The sequence below is a fragment of the Anabrus simplex genome, chromosome 2 (genome assembly GCF_040414725.1).
Source record: "Anabrus simplex isolate iqAnaSimp1 chromosome 2, ASM4041472v1, whole genome shotgun sequence".
Taxonomy (NCBI): domain Eukaryota; kingdom Metazoa; phylum Arthropoda; class Insecta; order Orthoptera; family Tettigoniidae; genus Anabrus; species Anabrus simplex.
In genome coordinates, this window is record NC_090266.1 from 423,368,883 (window position 1) to 423,382,752 (window position 13,870).

At 36.3% G+C, this 13,870-nt stretch overlaps 1 protein-coding gene across 2 annotated transcripts in view; it reads left to right on the top strand.

The window, feature by feature from the left end:
* The window catches only part of LOC136862872 (ubiquitin-conjugating enzyme E2 T), a 267,498-nt gene that overhangs the window by 237,535 nt on the left and 16,093 nt on the right, over positions 1-13,870 (top strand). Inside the window, exon 5 of one of the 2 annotated variants that reach the window (XM_067139139.2) lies at positions 977-2,227. The exons of the other annotated variant lie outside the window; for it this stretch is intronic. Within the exon in view, the coding sequence (XP_066995240.1) occupies positions 977-1,028 (52 nt within the window). The 3' untranslated portion in view covers positions 1,029-2,227. Of the gene's footprint in view, positions 1-976; positions 2,228-13,870 lie in introns of those variants that run through there. 2 annotated transcript variants of the gene reach the window in all.

Genomic DNA, 13,870 nt, shown 5'->3' on the forward strand with positions numbered 1-13,870 from the left:
GATATCCTGTTGGCGAAAGTTACCAGAGCACCAAAGCAGCAGAAAGGTAATGACTGTCTTGGATGCACTCATCAACATAGTTTGTGTTTTTCAAAACATCTGTTACTATAGTTTCACTACGAAAATTTCTGTCCAACTATACCAACAAGAAAAACTTCAATTCATTGCTGATGACTGAAATGGAAGCCAAAGGAATTCGGGTGAAGCAGACAACTGAGCATGCTGATGTCATGATAGTGGAAACTGCTATATCAAAAGCTGATGACTTTGATAGTGTCACCATGACAGGAGAAGACATCGATCTTTTGGTTTTGCTGACAACATTAGCTTTTTCTTAAAATAACATTTATTTCCAGGAGAGTGGGATAGAGGTTACACCTCCAGTGTTTTGTATTTGTCCCATTCCTGCAAAGTCAGCACTCAGGATATTCTCTTCCTTCACGCAGTGATTGGATGTGACACAACTTCACCGCACTTTGGAATTAGGAAGAAGGTAATGCACGTTTATGAGAAAAACCCTTGGCTCTCAGAAATAGTTGGTGTTTGCAAAGACCCTGAGGCAACACCCCACCAAATTTCTGAATCAGGAGAAAAGTTTCCAGTGAAATTGTAAGGTGGAACAATCGACGCAGATAATTTAGAGGATCTGTAGTACCGAGCATTCTCGTCCAACGTTGTAGTAAAACCAAAATTTCAGCTTGCCAGATTGCCTCCTTCAATAGATGCTGCTAATTACCACTCCTTCAGGACATGCCTGCATGTACAAATGTGGCTGGGGAATGAAGGAAGTCCACAAATGTTACCATATGCTTGGGGCTGGAGCCTGACCAAATGTGGTTAGTATTATACTCAGTCATAATATGTGTCATATTGTTAAATTTTCACCATACTAGACAATTGCTCTACTGTGTTATAATTCATTGTGCTATGCCAAAATAAACTTATTATGTACTTATTTTGTTTAATTTATTTACAGATGTGATCCCGATTACCACGACCATGGATGCTGCCCCAGACCACCTCCTTAACATCATTCACGGCAAATGTACTACAGGATGTAGCCTGGGGGCCTGCAGCAGCAAAAAAAAAAAAAAAAAGCAGGATTCCAGTGCTCTGCCATCTGCAAGAATTGCATTGGTATAACATGTGAAAATTTGCCAGAAGCAGGCATCAATGAAGAAGACATTGACACTGTGAACGGCACAGAAACTTGACACCTAGTGTCACACACCAGATCCCAAGCACTTTGGGACATTTACTTCACAATGAATTCATACAGACGGATCATTTCTTCGGACCATTTGGCCCACTTATTCCGGATGTGAATTCCCCCCCAATAATTCATCAATGTATATTTTATTCACTAAGGCGTAACTTACTGGAACGAAAACATTCCTTATATACATGTTGACCAACTAACATCAAGATAAATCAAGACTCAAGAATATATTAAAAGGACAATTGCCATAATGCTTAGCATCATAGATAATACCTTTACTGTGTTCATTTCACCTTGTTTTTAATTGTATTGTGTTACATTCACCCACATTGTTTTTATGTATTGAGACTAGTATTTCCAACGTTGAGATAAGCTGTCCCTAACCCCATTCGACGTCAATTGTATGAGTGGTTTAATACCAGCCTAGCTAAGACTCGTGTGCTTAAACTTTCCTTATGTCAACAAATTACAGATGTGCCAAGTTCAGCGTTATATTGGTGACTGTATTTGCACAATATTCTTTTTAATGTTTTGTTTATATGGCTGAAGATGACCCAAGTTAATAAGGGTCAAAACTAGTCCCAGTTTTATTAAAATATAGTAACATCAAATCAATGATATTGAATTGGTGGACCTTCCTCACCCTTGATAGCGATCGTAAGTTTAGTTGTTTTTTATTTTATATTAGCTATTACCCGTGGCTTCGCTCGCATGGACTTCGTAATTTGATAAAAGTAATTGCTCCTCGGTACTCCACAAAGACATTATCTGAAAATCCCTAAAGTATAAAATCACATGGAAAAACACATTTGTGGTGTTGCTTTTTGGAGCTAAGATGACCAGGCTACTGGCAGAGGTAAACTCTGGAACATGAGACATAGAACTGTACATGTGAGAAACAGTCCTCTCTCAAGTTGAAAACACAAAAATGCATGTTTCTTTATTTTATAAGGATATTCCATTACCTATTTCAATATCTGTAACATCTTCAGTTTTTGAGATATAACTCAATCAGGCATTAATAAAAGAAATTGCAGTGACTGCCTTGAACTACTCCAACCAAATCCTGAAGAACCAAATCTCCCAATCTTTCTAATGCAACAAGATACGTTATGTCAAATGTGTTAACCAACTCACAATTACATTTAATATTCATATTGTCTTTGTGTATACTTTGTCCTCAGGGGCAATCTCCAGGTGGTGAAAGTCAAAGTAAAAAATTAAAATAAAAAAGAATTCAACCACTTTATCAGTCTCTCTTCTGCCCCCCCCCCCCCCCCCCAACTACCACCAACACCAACTAACATCAAGATAAATCAAGTGGATTTTCCAGAAAAATTCATGTTTTTTATTTTTAAATGGGATTCCAACTGCCAATTTTCATGCCTGTAACATCTACAGTTTTTGAGTTATAAGTATCCTCATTAAAAGAAATCAACTCATTTTTCTCTTCTTTTCACCCCTGTTAAGTGGCTTTTCCAAAAACACAGCAAAATACTTCTTCCTGTGATTTTAAGGGACATTCCAAATACCAGTTTTCACGTCCGTAACATGTTTAGTTTTTGAGATATACTCATTTTTAAAAAATTCACCAGCTTTTACAATACTTTTCATACCCTTAAGTGGATTTTCTAAAAACAAAATAGTATGTGTTTCTTTATTTCAATAGAAGATTCCAAAATACAAATGTTCACGTCTTTAAACTGCTAAGTTTTTGAGATACTGACATACTCATTTTAAAAATTCACCCCCCTTTTCACCCCCTTAGTGATGGAATATTAAAAAATCCTCCCTTAGTGAGCACCTACACTCCAGTATAAATGTATCCCCAAAATTTCATTTCTTTATGTCTAGTCGTTTTGGCTTGGCGATGATTAGTCAGACAGGCAGGACAAGTTATTTTATATATATATACTAGCAATATACCCGTGCTTGGCTACGGTTTTAAACTGAAATTATTATTCAAAGTTTTACATTTTGGAGAGTCCACTGTCAGCTAAGCCAGTAAAATATGCCCTCAGTTCGTATATAAAATGGTTTAAGGGCAATGACTACTGTATTTATTTTCTGATCTAACACTCATTTGAACACCATACGCAAGAATTTTAATGTTTTAAACCCTATCTTATTTAAAATCTGGCATGTAAAAGCGACCAACATGTGAAATTTTGAATTTGTACATCGAACAGTAACGGAGGAATGAATACTTTTTTTAAGGGATGAATGTTTTAAAACATTTATTAACATCTAGGATATAGAAGACCAACCTTCATAAAAATATAAGTTAGTGCCTGAAACGGTTTCGGAAGAATTGATATTGTGTTTTTGAGAGTCAACCTCCATCTAAACCCCTTAGGGGAGAAATATTTTCAAGTATACGATATTTTACACCTAGGACATAAAAGAACACATTTCTCATAAAATTACAGTACAACTTTATACGTCAGGCGCTTTTAGAGGGATGAATAACTTCGTTTACGGAGGTAACCTCATTTAACACTTTAGGGTTGGAACGTTAAAAAATATTTCCTCTCTCACACCCAGGATTAGGAATTGGAATTTTGTCTTTGTACGTTAAACTGCTTCGGAGGAAGGAATGAAGATATTTGTTTTTGGATCTTGACCCCACTTGACTCTCTGAGCGCTTAAATTTGTTTAAACCTTGTGTTATTTATCACTTAGGATATCATTTGAAATTTTAATTTCATAATTCAAACGGTTTCATATAAATGCGTATTTTAGTCATCATTCTTCATCCTCCAGTCAAAAGCCCCATAGGGGTGTATTGTTGTAAGTCCACTTCTTATTTGTATCCTCATAAAAATAATTCAACTCCTTTTAAACCCCCTTAAGTTGATTCTACCCCCCTCCGCCACCACAAAATACGTGTGTATTTATTTTTAATGAGATTCCAAATACCAACCTTTTCGTCTATAACATCCTTCATTTTCGAGATAAAAGTACCCTAAAAAAAAAGAATTCAACTCAATTTCCAATTCATTTATTGCTCTTCAAATGGTTGAAAATGGTAGATAGAGAGTCTGTAATGAGCAAAGGTGCCTTAGTTGCGAAGTTTATTGAGTAAAGTATGAAAAGGGGGGAAACTAACAGAATCTTACCCACCCCCTCACTTCTGCTGATTCAGAAAGTGATGAAACAAACTAGAGGGAAGAATATTCTGGATGTGGTGCTGGTAAAACCAGACGAGCTCTATAGAGAAACCGAAGTAATAGATGGTGTTAGTGATCACAAAGCTGTTTTTGTCATAGTTAAAAATAAATGTAAAAGAAAGGATGGTATTAAAATTAGGACTATTAAACAGTACCATATCGCTGATAAAACAGGCATGAGGGAGTTTTAAAAAAGTACCAATGATCAGTGGAAAACGGTAAATAAAAATGTAAACAGACTCTGGGACGGGTTTAAAGCAATTGTTGAGGAATGTGAAAATAGGTTTGTACCTTTAAAGGTGGTAGGGAATGGTAAAGATCCACTATATTATAACAGAAAAGTAAAGACATGAATCATCTTGATAATTGTTATTCAATATCCAGTATATTTGACTCGCAAGTTTTCAACTTGCTGGAAAAGAAAGAATAGTTAAATATTACAGTTGAAAGGTTTTATTATGTGTTTTAATGTAGACGTCATAGGGTTCTTATCTTATGTAAATAGGTTTATATTTATCATGAGATTTATATAATTGCCTGTTTTCCAAGCTCTTTGTACAGCTGAGGATGACACCAAAATGTGTCGAAACTAGTCCTGAATAAATTTAGACTGTTGTAATTACATCTAGACAACATTATTATTGTATTGAATAGGTGGGCCCTAGAAAGTTTAATCATTGCAAGTTTATAAAGGTACTCTCCGCGTGTTGATAGTGTCACCAAAAATAGACTGGTAATCACGCTCTCCCCGACATATCTCGTGTCTACCAGTCAACGATGTCTTGTTACAAATCCGAACCTTTTTTCATGTCCGTATTGGCCCTCGAACAGCCGATACGTAGAATTAGCGCTTTCGATGGTCTTCACATTGATGCATGACAATCTTTAGCCTGTATGTCATGACTGCACCTCTGGTTTTCAAGCCACTTGTTACAACTTTTCCAACCAACTTCAACCTTCTCGTGATTTAGCCACTGCTTCCCGTGTTATACAATCTTGAGCAGTCTTCACCACTACACAATATATACAGATTCTCATCCTAAGTTTAAAGTTATACAAAATATAATAATATGCACGCTCCCTTATTTACTACCAATTAACCATTCTTACAATAATATATTCTTACATATTAACTTAATAAAATAACATGATTGTTACTACTTTACATAACAAATTAATTTACAAAAATGTCCTAACCTAACATATCCGGGGTTTGTTCTCTTTTACGATTACATTGTCTCCTGTCTTCCATTTCTCTAGCACCTGTATTGTTACACAAGGCTTTCTGCTTTGTTCCCTTCGTATTATCCTATTGTATTCCTTTTTCTGCTGTTTTTTATAAAGCCGCCTTTATTCTCAACCATTTTCTTGTTTACCTTCTTTCATGGCTTTGGTTGCCATCTCGGCTAATGACATTTTTCGTTTTTCCAGTATTGTCTCTAAATTCCATTTCTTTACTTTAATTGCTTTCTTCACTTCTTTAATCTCATTTCCATCATAACTAATGCATAGCCTATAGCAATATCAGCTCATGGTATTCGGTGAGAATTTTCACTGCAATCCTGTACCTATCATCAATCAAAATATAATCTGATTGATATCTGGCTCTATCACCTGGTGAAATCCAGGTATATAATCTTTTATGATTAGCAAACCATTTATTGGTAATAAACAGACTCTTCTCTTGTCAAAAGTCAATCAGCTTCTCCACTCGTTCATTTCTTCTTCCTAATCCATGCTTTCCAGCCACTCTTCCCTTGGTGCCTTCCTGTACTACCGCATTCAAGTCGCCAAGAATTATTCTGCAATAGTCTTCCTTTTAGTAGATCTTCAGTATTTTTGTACATTTGAGCAATAATTTCACCTTCATAGTGGGATGTTGGCATATATACTTGTATTATCACTAGATCTTTGGGTAGCCCTCCTATCCTAATGCTATGTGCCTGTCATTAACACATACTACTGTCTGGACTCATTTTGCTACATCATTTCTTACAATTATTCCTTCTCCATCAGCTCCTTTCTCTTTTAATGAATAATACAATTTATTATAACTTCTCCACTCCTCATTTCTTCCTGTCTGTCCCATCTTACTTCACTTAAACCAGTTGCATCCATTTTATTTTATTTTATTTTATTTTATTTTATTTTATTTTATTTTATTTTATTTTATTTTATTTTATTTTATTTTATTTTATTTTATTTTATATTTTAAGGTTTTCCAGCTTTAGTGGTTGAAGAAGAGTTTGATCATTCCAAGTCCCAGTATGTATTTTTTTTTTTTTCCCTTCCTGTTTCTTTTTCTCTTTTTGCTTCGCTCTGAGAACTGATTAGAAAGCTGTTTTACCTCTGGAATATCTAACAAAAGAAGGCAACACCATGATGTCTTTGCAAGGAATATCTCTAGGATCTTTAATACAGTGGGTTTCCATAGCCTTCTGTATGCCAATGCAGTGACTTCCTTTCCCCCAGGAAAATAGATTGCCCTATCCCACTGCTCGCTCATCCGCCCTCAACAGAGATCGTTGGCATGATAAAGTGGGGGACTCCTTTTATCGAGAGTCGCATGGTCAACTGTCAAACTAGGATCTTCTAATAGATACTCTTGCTTATTCTGTGAACTGGTGCTGTTGAAATGTAGACGACAGCATATCACAAGAGATTATGGGGCATGTGCAACTCTTACAAAACGAGAACAAACTAAGAGATAGGACAAGACGCAATGACTAATCATACTTCAAGGATAATGGAGCATTAACAAATCTGTGGGAAAAGGAAGAAATTACACTAACAGTGCAAGTATCTGATGTTATTCTTTGGGGAAGTAAAGCACATGTCATAAGAAAATAACCTTATTAAAAATTAAGAACACTACAGTACTATGTTTTAGTCACCAATTCAGAATTAATTTGTATGAATAACACTCAGTCACTGATGGCAGGGCAAGCACAATAGCAAGTTGTACCGGTACATGAAAGGATGTGGTGAAATTCAGTTGATATCTGTATGAATGTTAACAAATTCAGAAACAGTAGGGGCTATGTAAGAAGATCAAAATATCAATAACCGGTACAGTCGTCCTAAAAGAAAACTGGGGGATAACACTCACATGCACAAATAGAATATTACAATTACATGGAAAGAAACAACTAAATTAAATATATAGCTTCAATATAAACATTTCAGTACGAGCTTATTGTGAAACTTGTCTGTCATGGCCTTCATAAATCCTCACCACTTACTAGACACACTGAATTCTTTGCACAGGGCAGTCAAATCACAATGGAACCATAAATAACCAGCAAGCTAAACTTTTAAGACATCATAATCAGTAGAAATATCAATAACATCCCATACAAATTATACAGGAATCTCACTCAAACTTCGCACACAGTAGGCAACGAGTCTATCCACCCTAACGCACAAAAATTAGCAGAACTGATTACAGTGATACACAGAGCAGTAGTCGCAGCAATCAACATAACTGATTTCAACAGTTAAATACATACAAAGATTAAAACATCGTGAAGTAATTAACACCCCCAACACAGAAGATAAAGTAAGAAAACAATGAAAAAAGCAGAAAAATCCCTACTGGAAAACAATAAATATATAGTTCACAATTTTATGAACAAAAACACATACGACATAGCTGGCATATACAAAAACCAAGATTTAAATATAACTTTGAGAACCAAGAACTCATTACAGGAGCACAATAGCAACTGCAACCAAACAAACAAAAAAACACTTTTACAAATAAGGAATATATGAACTCAAATGTCAAGAACCAAATGGCACTGCCACATATGTCAGCCAAATAAAACGTAATTTCCACAGCAGCATCAAAGAACACTTAAAACCTAGTTAGATACAATCACTATTCAGCCTCTGCTGAACACCTATAAAACACTCCCACCATTTCGCAGACAACAACACAAATCTTAAAATTTTACACATCGAAAACTTACAGTTTGTGATGTGGATTACTGTAGTCACGTCCTAGATCTTGAACCATGGGCAATGGCTGAGTTGTGTAGTAAGTGCTCCTGGGAGTTGAGGTACAAGTTGCTATGGAATGTGAGTGGGCATCTTAGACATATTCTGATTCATGGCCCTCCTTGTGCTTAAGTCAAATCAAATCAAATTATCTTTATTTGCAAATGAGGTGTCTACCTCGGTGGCAAATGGTACACTAAAATACATTATTGTCAAGCACTGAATATTAAATTAACAAGAGAAGAAAATTTTCCTATAACACAATATTATACAATTTACGCTAACAATTTTTTCTATTAAACACACAGCTCATCCTTAATAAATTTATATTGTTTACAAAATTCTACTTATAATATCTCCTGTACTACTTACAAATATAGTCAACTGATATACAGTATGTGGAATTACTTCAGATGATACTATACAACTGGTATAAGATTAAAATTTACATTGCATTTATGTACTTTTTTTTTTTTTACCCATTCTGGAACCTAAGTAGCATAACAACCTGCTGCGCCTTAACCAGAGCCCCTTTTGCCACCACTTTTCAGAGTTCCTGAAGGGCCTTCACAGCTACCGTAGCGGTCCCAGGGCCCTCGAAGTCCCCACTGTACTTCACCCCTACAGGCAATCCCCTACTTCGGCTGTCCAAACTCCATACACCAGGGGATGGAATTAATTTATTCACACGCATTTTTTATTTACAATAACCTGCACTAGTCGAATGCCCTCTAACATTTCATTTATTTTCTCTGTTGCTGTTTATTCTCTTCTTGAATATCTGTAGAGATTTTGGAAAAGGATCAAATAATCCCTATAAGTCTAGTTTTCTCCCTTCTCTTACTTAAAGTTTCCCACCCAAGTTCCTTTAACATTTCTGATACACTACTCTTTCTCCTGAAATCCCCTGTTACAAATCTTGCTCCTTTCCTCTGCACACTATCTATTTCTTTTATTAGGTTTTCTTGGTGAGAATCCCAAACACTGTATGCATATTCCAATAATGGACGAACCATACTCAAGTAACTTTTTTCTTTTAACTCTTTGTTGCATCCTTTAAGTAGCCTCATTATGACATGTAACGATCTGTATGCTTTCCCAACAATGTCATCAACATGACTTCCAGTGCAAATTACATTCAAATCTCACACCTAAGTATTTGCACTTGCCATCTTTTGGGATAACTACCTCATCCAAAGTATATTCAAATTCAGTTTTAAAGCTCCTGTTTGTAAAAGTTGTAACAGTTGATTTGCCTCCATTAACCTTCATATTATTTTCTTCAACCCATTGTTGGATACTTTCAAGGTCCCTTTGTAATTCTGAACAATCCTCAATGTTGTTTATTTCCCTATAAACAATTATGTCATCTGCATGCAATCTTATTTTTGATGTTATATTGTTCCCTAAATAATTTGCATATATTAAGAAAAGTAATGGACCGATTATACTACCCTGTGCAATTCCCTTCCAAACTTTCTCTTCCTGCGATACATCATTTCCTACTTTGACTTTCTGAACCCTTGAATTTAGAAATGTTTTTATCCAACGTGTAACCCTTATGTCCAATCCTATTCCCTCCAATTTCTTTAATAATATTCCATGTTCCACTCTATCAAAGGCTTTGGAAAGATCTATGGCTATGCAATCTAACTGACCTCCTGAATCCAATTGATCTGATATGTCCTGCTGAAATCCCACCAGTTGTGCCTCACAAGAAAATTTCTTTCTAAATCCATACTGGCTCCTCATGAACCAATTTTTATCATCACATATCCCTCTGATGTACTTTGATATTAAACTCTCCAGTAATTTACAAACTGTACTGGTCAGGCTGATTGGTCTGTAGTTCTCTGGTTTCCTTTTATCACCCTTTCCTTTATAAATTGGTATTATTATAGATTCCTTCCATTCCTTTGGTATTACATTATTATTTATGACATTGTCATAGAGAAATTTTAAATAAGGCACTATGTACCACCCCATTGTCTTTAATACCTCCCCAGTAATTTGATCACTTCCTGCTGCTTTTCCTTGCTGAAGCAGTTGAATTTCTCTGAGAATATCTTCATTTGTGAATGAGAATCTTCTTGTTTCCCTCTGTCTCTCTCCCTCTCTATCTTCTGTTTCGGTTTCCATCTCCTGACAATCATCTACTGAATCTCTGAATTCCCTACTAAATAGGTTTGCTTTCTCAGTATCTGTTAAATAGTGTTCACCCCCTTCTCCCACGATTGTAGGAATTTGGATTCCTTTTCCTTTTTGATTCCTTATATATGAATACAGCTTTTTCCATTTCCCTTTGTGGTCATTACCCTCTTGAAGTATGCCATTCATGTAATTCTCTTTTGGTTCCTTTTTCACTCTATTCAGTTCCCTCATTAGCTGTTTTCTAGTTTCTCTACTCTCCCTACCCTCTTTGATTTTCTTGTTTACTATTCTACATTTTCTTTTTAATTTTCTTATTTCCCTTGTATAATAAACAGGGTCTGAGGTCATTTTACCCTTCTTCACAGGTACGAATCTCTTCTCTCCTTCCCAAATGATTCCTTTAAATTTAGCCCAAAGTGTATCCACATTACTCCCTTCACTTATCCAACAACTGAATTGTGATTTAAGGTAAGTCCCAAATTCATCAACTTTAGTTTTTCTGTACAATTTCTTGTCTTGTGTAACCCTCTTATTAAGCCTTTTTGGTACGAGTCCTACATCCATTATTACAGCCTTATGGTCTCCTATTCCTTCAATTACCTCAGTTTTATCAACATTTTCCCATGGTTTAACCAAGAATACATCTAGTAAGTTATTGAGACGAGTCGGTTCTTGTACTACTTATGTGAATCCTCCCTCCCAAATTAACTTATTTGCCAGTTTCTGTTCATGGGCTTCACTTGCAGCTCCATTCCATTCAACTTCAGGCAAATTTAGATCTCCCCCCAATTATTACCATATCATTATTATTGTTTTTATGAGTATAATCTATTATTTGCTCAAATATTTCCATGTCTCTTTCCTCTCTTCCAGGCCTGTATGTTCCTGTAATTCCCACCTCCTTCATATTATCACAAACTAATTGTATCCCTAATATTTCATCCCTTTCATCGGTTAACCATTCATGTGAACAATAAGTTTCCTTCACCAGAATAAACACTCCCCCCTCCCTTTTTATTTCCTCGGTCTCTACGATAGACTGTATACCCTTCTGGAAATACTTTTCTATTACCCACCCTTTCTCTCAACCACGATTCCACTCCTATCACCACATCAGTCTCATAAGATTCCATCAATGTACTGAATTTTAATTGTTTATTTACTACACTTTGACAGTTTACCAAGAGCAATCTCAGACCCCCTTCCTCCCTAAAACTTGACTGTTGCAATTGGGTAACTTGAAATTCCTTACTTTCCTGAGTTTCATTTTCTAGTTGACTGAGCCAGCTTGAAGTACAGCTGGCTCTTTCTACTAGTTTTCCTGGTCAGTATTATAACTCAAGGGAGTTGCCTGTTTTACAGTACATATCTTAAGATTAATAAAATCTAGAGCAATATTTGCTATCTTTTGTTTACCTGAATTGTTTAGATGGAGGCCATGTTTTGTATAACAGTATCTCTCAAAACTGCTGCATTCAATAACCTGAGTATTCCGAAAATGTTTACAAATTTTAACAATATCTGTATTGACCTTGTCCACTTCAATGTTTACACACGAGTCTACTCAAATCATGTCTGTGGGGCACGTTCACTACAAAGACGTTAGTGTGGCTAGGACTAAACAATCCACCAGTGATCTTTAACCCATTAGAGGAGATATACTTAGTGGGACTATGTGTAAGTAGGGTAACATCTTGCTTCACAGAATTTACTAAGCTCAGAATATTTTAAGTACGCCTCAGACCTATGGTAGTAACAGAGTACAGCTTCTATTTGACAGGCGAGGGACTTTTTAAAAACAAGTTGACCAACGAAGTGGAATTTGATGGGGAGCTATCAAAATTAATGGGGCTTATGATTGAAGAAAGAAAGAATTATCTGAGTCAGGAAAGAGGATGTGTCTGGATATTTTAGGAGCTAATGATATTCGGGTAAGGGGAGATAACGAGGAAGAAATAGGAGATTACATAGTGTTCTTAAGAGGTGTTAAAAAGGGAAGGTCAGAGTGTGAGGTAGGACTGTTATTCAGGAATACTACTGCACGCAGCATAGTTTCTGTTAGGCACGTAAATGAGCTAGTGATATTGGGGAGAATTGTCTATTCGCCATGTGTGTGTGCAGGTGAGGATGAAGTTGACAAGCTCTAATAAGCACTGAGTGACATCAAAGCTAGGGTTAACAGCAACGATACCGAGCTCAATAGCTGCAGTCGCTTAAGTGCGGCCAGTATCCAGTATTCGGGAGATAGTAGGTTCGAACCCCACTGTCGGCAGCCCTGAAAATGGTTTTCCGTGGTTTCCCATTTTCACACCAGGCAAATGCTGGGGCTGTACCTTAATTAAAGCCACGGCCACTTCCTTCCCACTCCTAGCCCTTTCCTGTCCCATCATCGCCGTAAGACCTATCTGTGTCGGTGCGACGTAAAACAACTAGCAAAAAAAAAAAAACCAGCAACGATAGGTTAGTGCTAATGGACGATTTCAATACGAGAGTTGAAAATAGAACTGAAGTATATGAGAAGATGCTGGATAAATGTGGGAAGATATGGAATGTAATAGGAGTGGGAAGTGGTTTAACGGACTTCCGTGCTAGTGTGGAATAAGCAGTTATGAATACATTCTTCAAGCATGCAGCTATTCACTGTTACATATAGGAGGTTAGGGCCACCAGATCCATAACAGACAATACCATAACCGATTTTAAATTCAAGAAATCTGTTCAAAGTTCGTGGGTATTCTGGAGATTTTTTCGATGATACAGACCACTATCTGATGTTTAGTGAACCAAGTATCTCTATGATTACAACTGAGAAAGTGAAATCTGTTTGCAGATGAATAAGGGTAGAGAATATCCAGGATGAGGAAATTAGACAGAAATACACCGATATGATTAGTGAAAAGTTCCAAAGAATAAACAGTAAGCTGGTTCACGATCTAGAAAGAGAATGGGTGGCATTCAGGGATGCTATAGTTGAAACTGCAAGATGATGGGAAAAAGCAAAATCATGCTGGAATGGTGCAAAACAAAAAGAAAGTGTATGGGAAGTGGTTCCAAACAAGGACTGATGCAGATAGGGAATTGTACGTAGATGAAGGAAACGGGAAAATAAATACTGTAGTTGTTGAATCCCCAAAGTTAGTTGGTGATAACCTAGAAGGGGTTGGTTAAGCTGCAGGGATCTTTTCTTGACATTAACAATCATAGAAAGGGAGGGGCAAAAGGAAATGAATAGTATCTTAGATGTGAAGCTCCCATGGTATGTAGAGTTATTTAGTTCTTCTTCCGGGTTGAACCACATTGTTGTTTTTTGTACATTTCGTGCAGTTTGCCG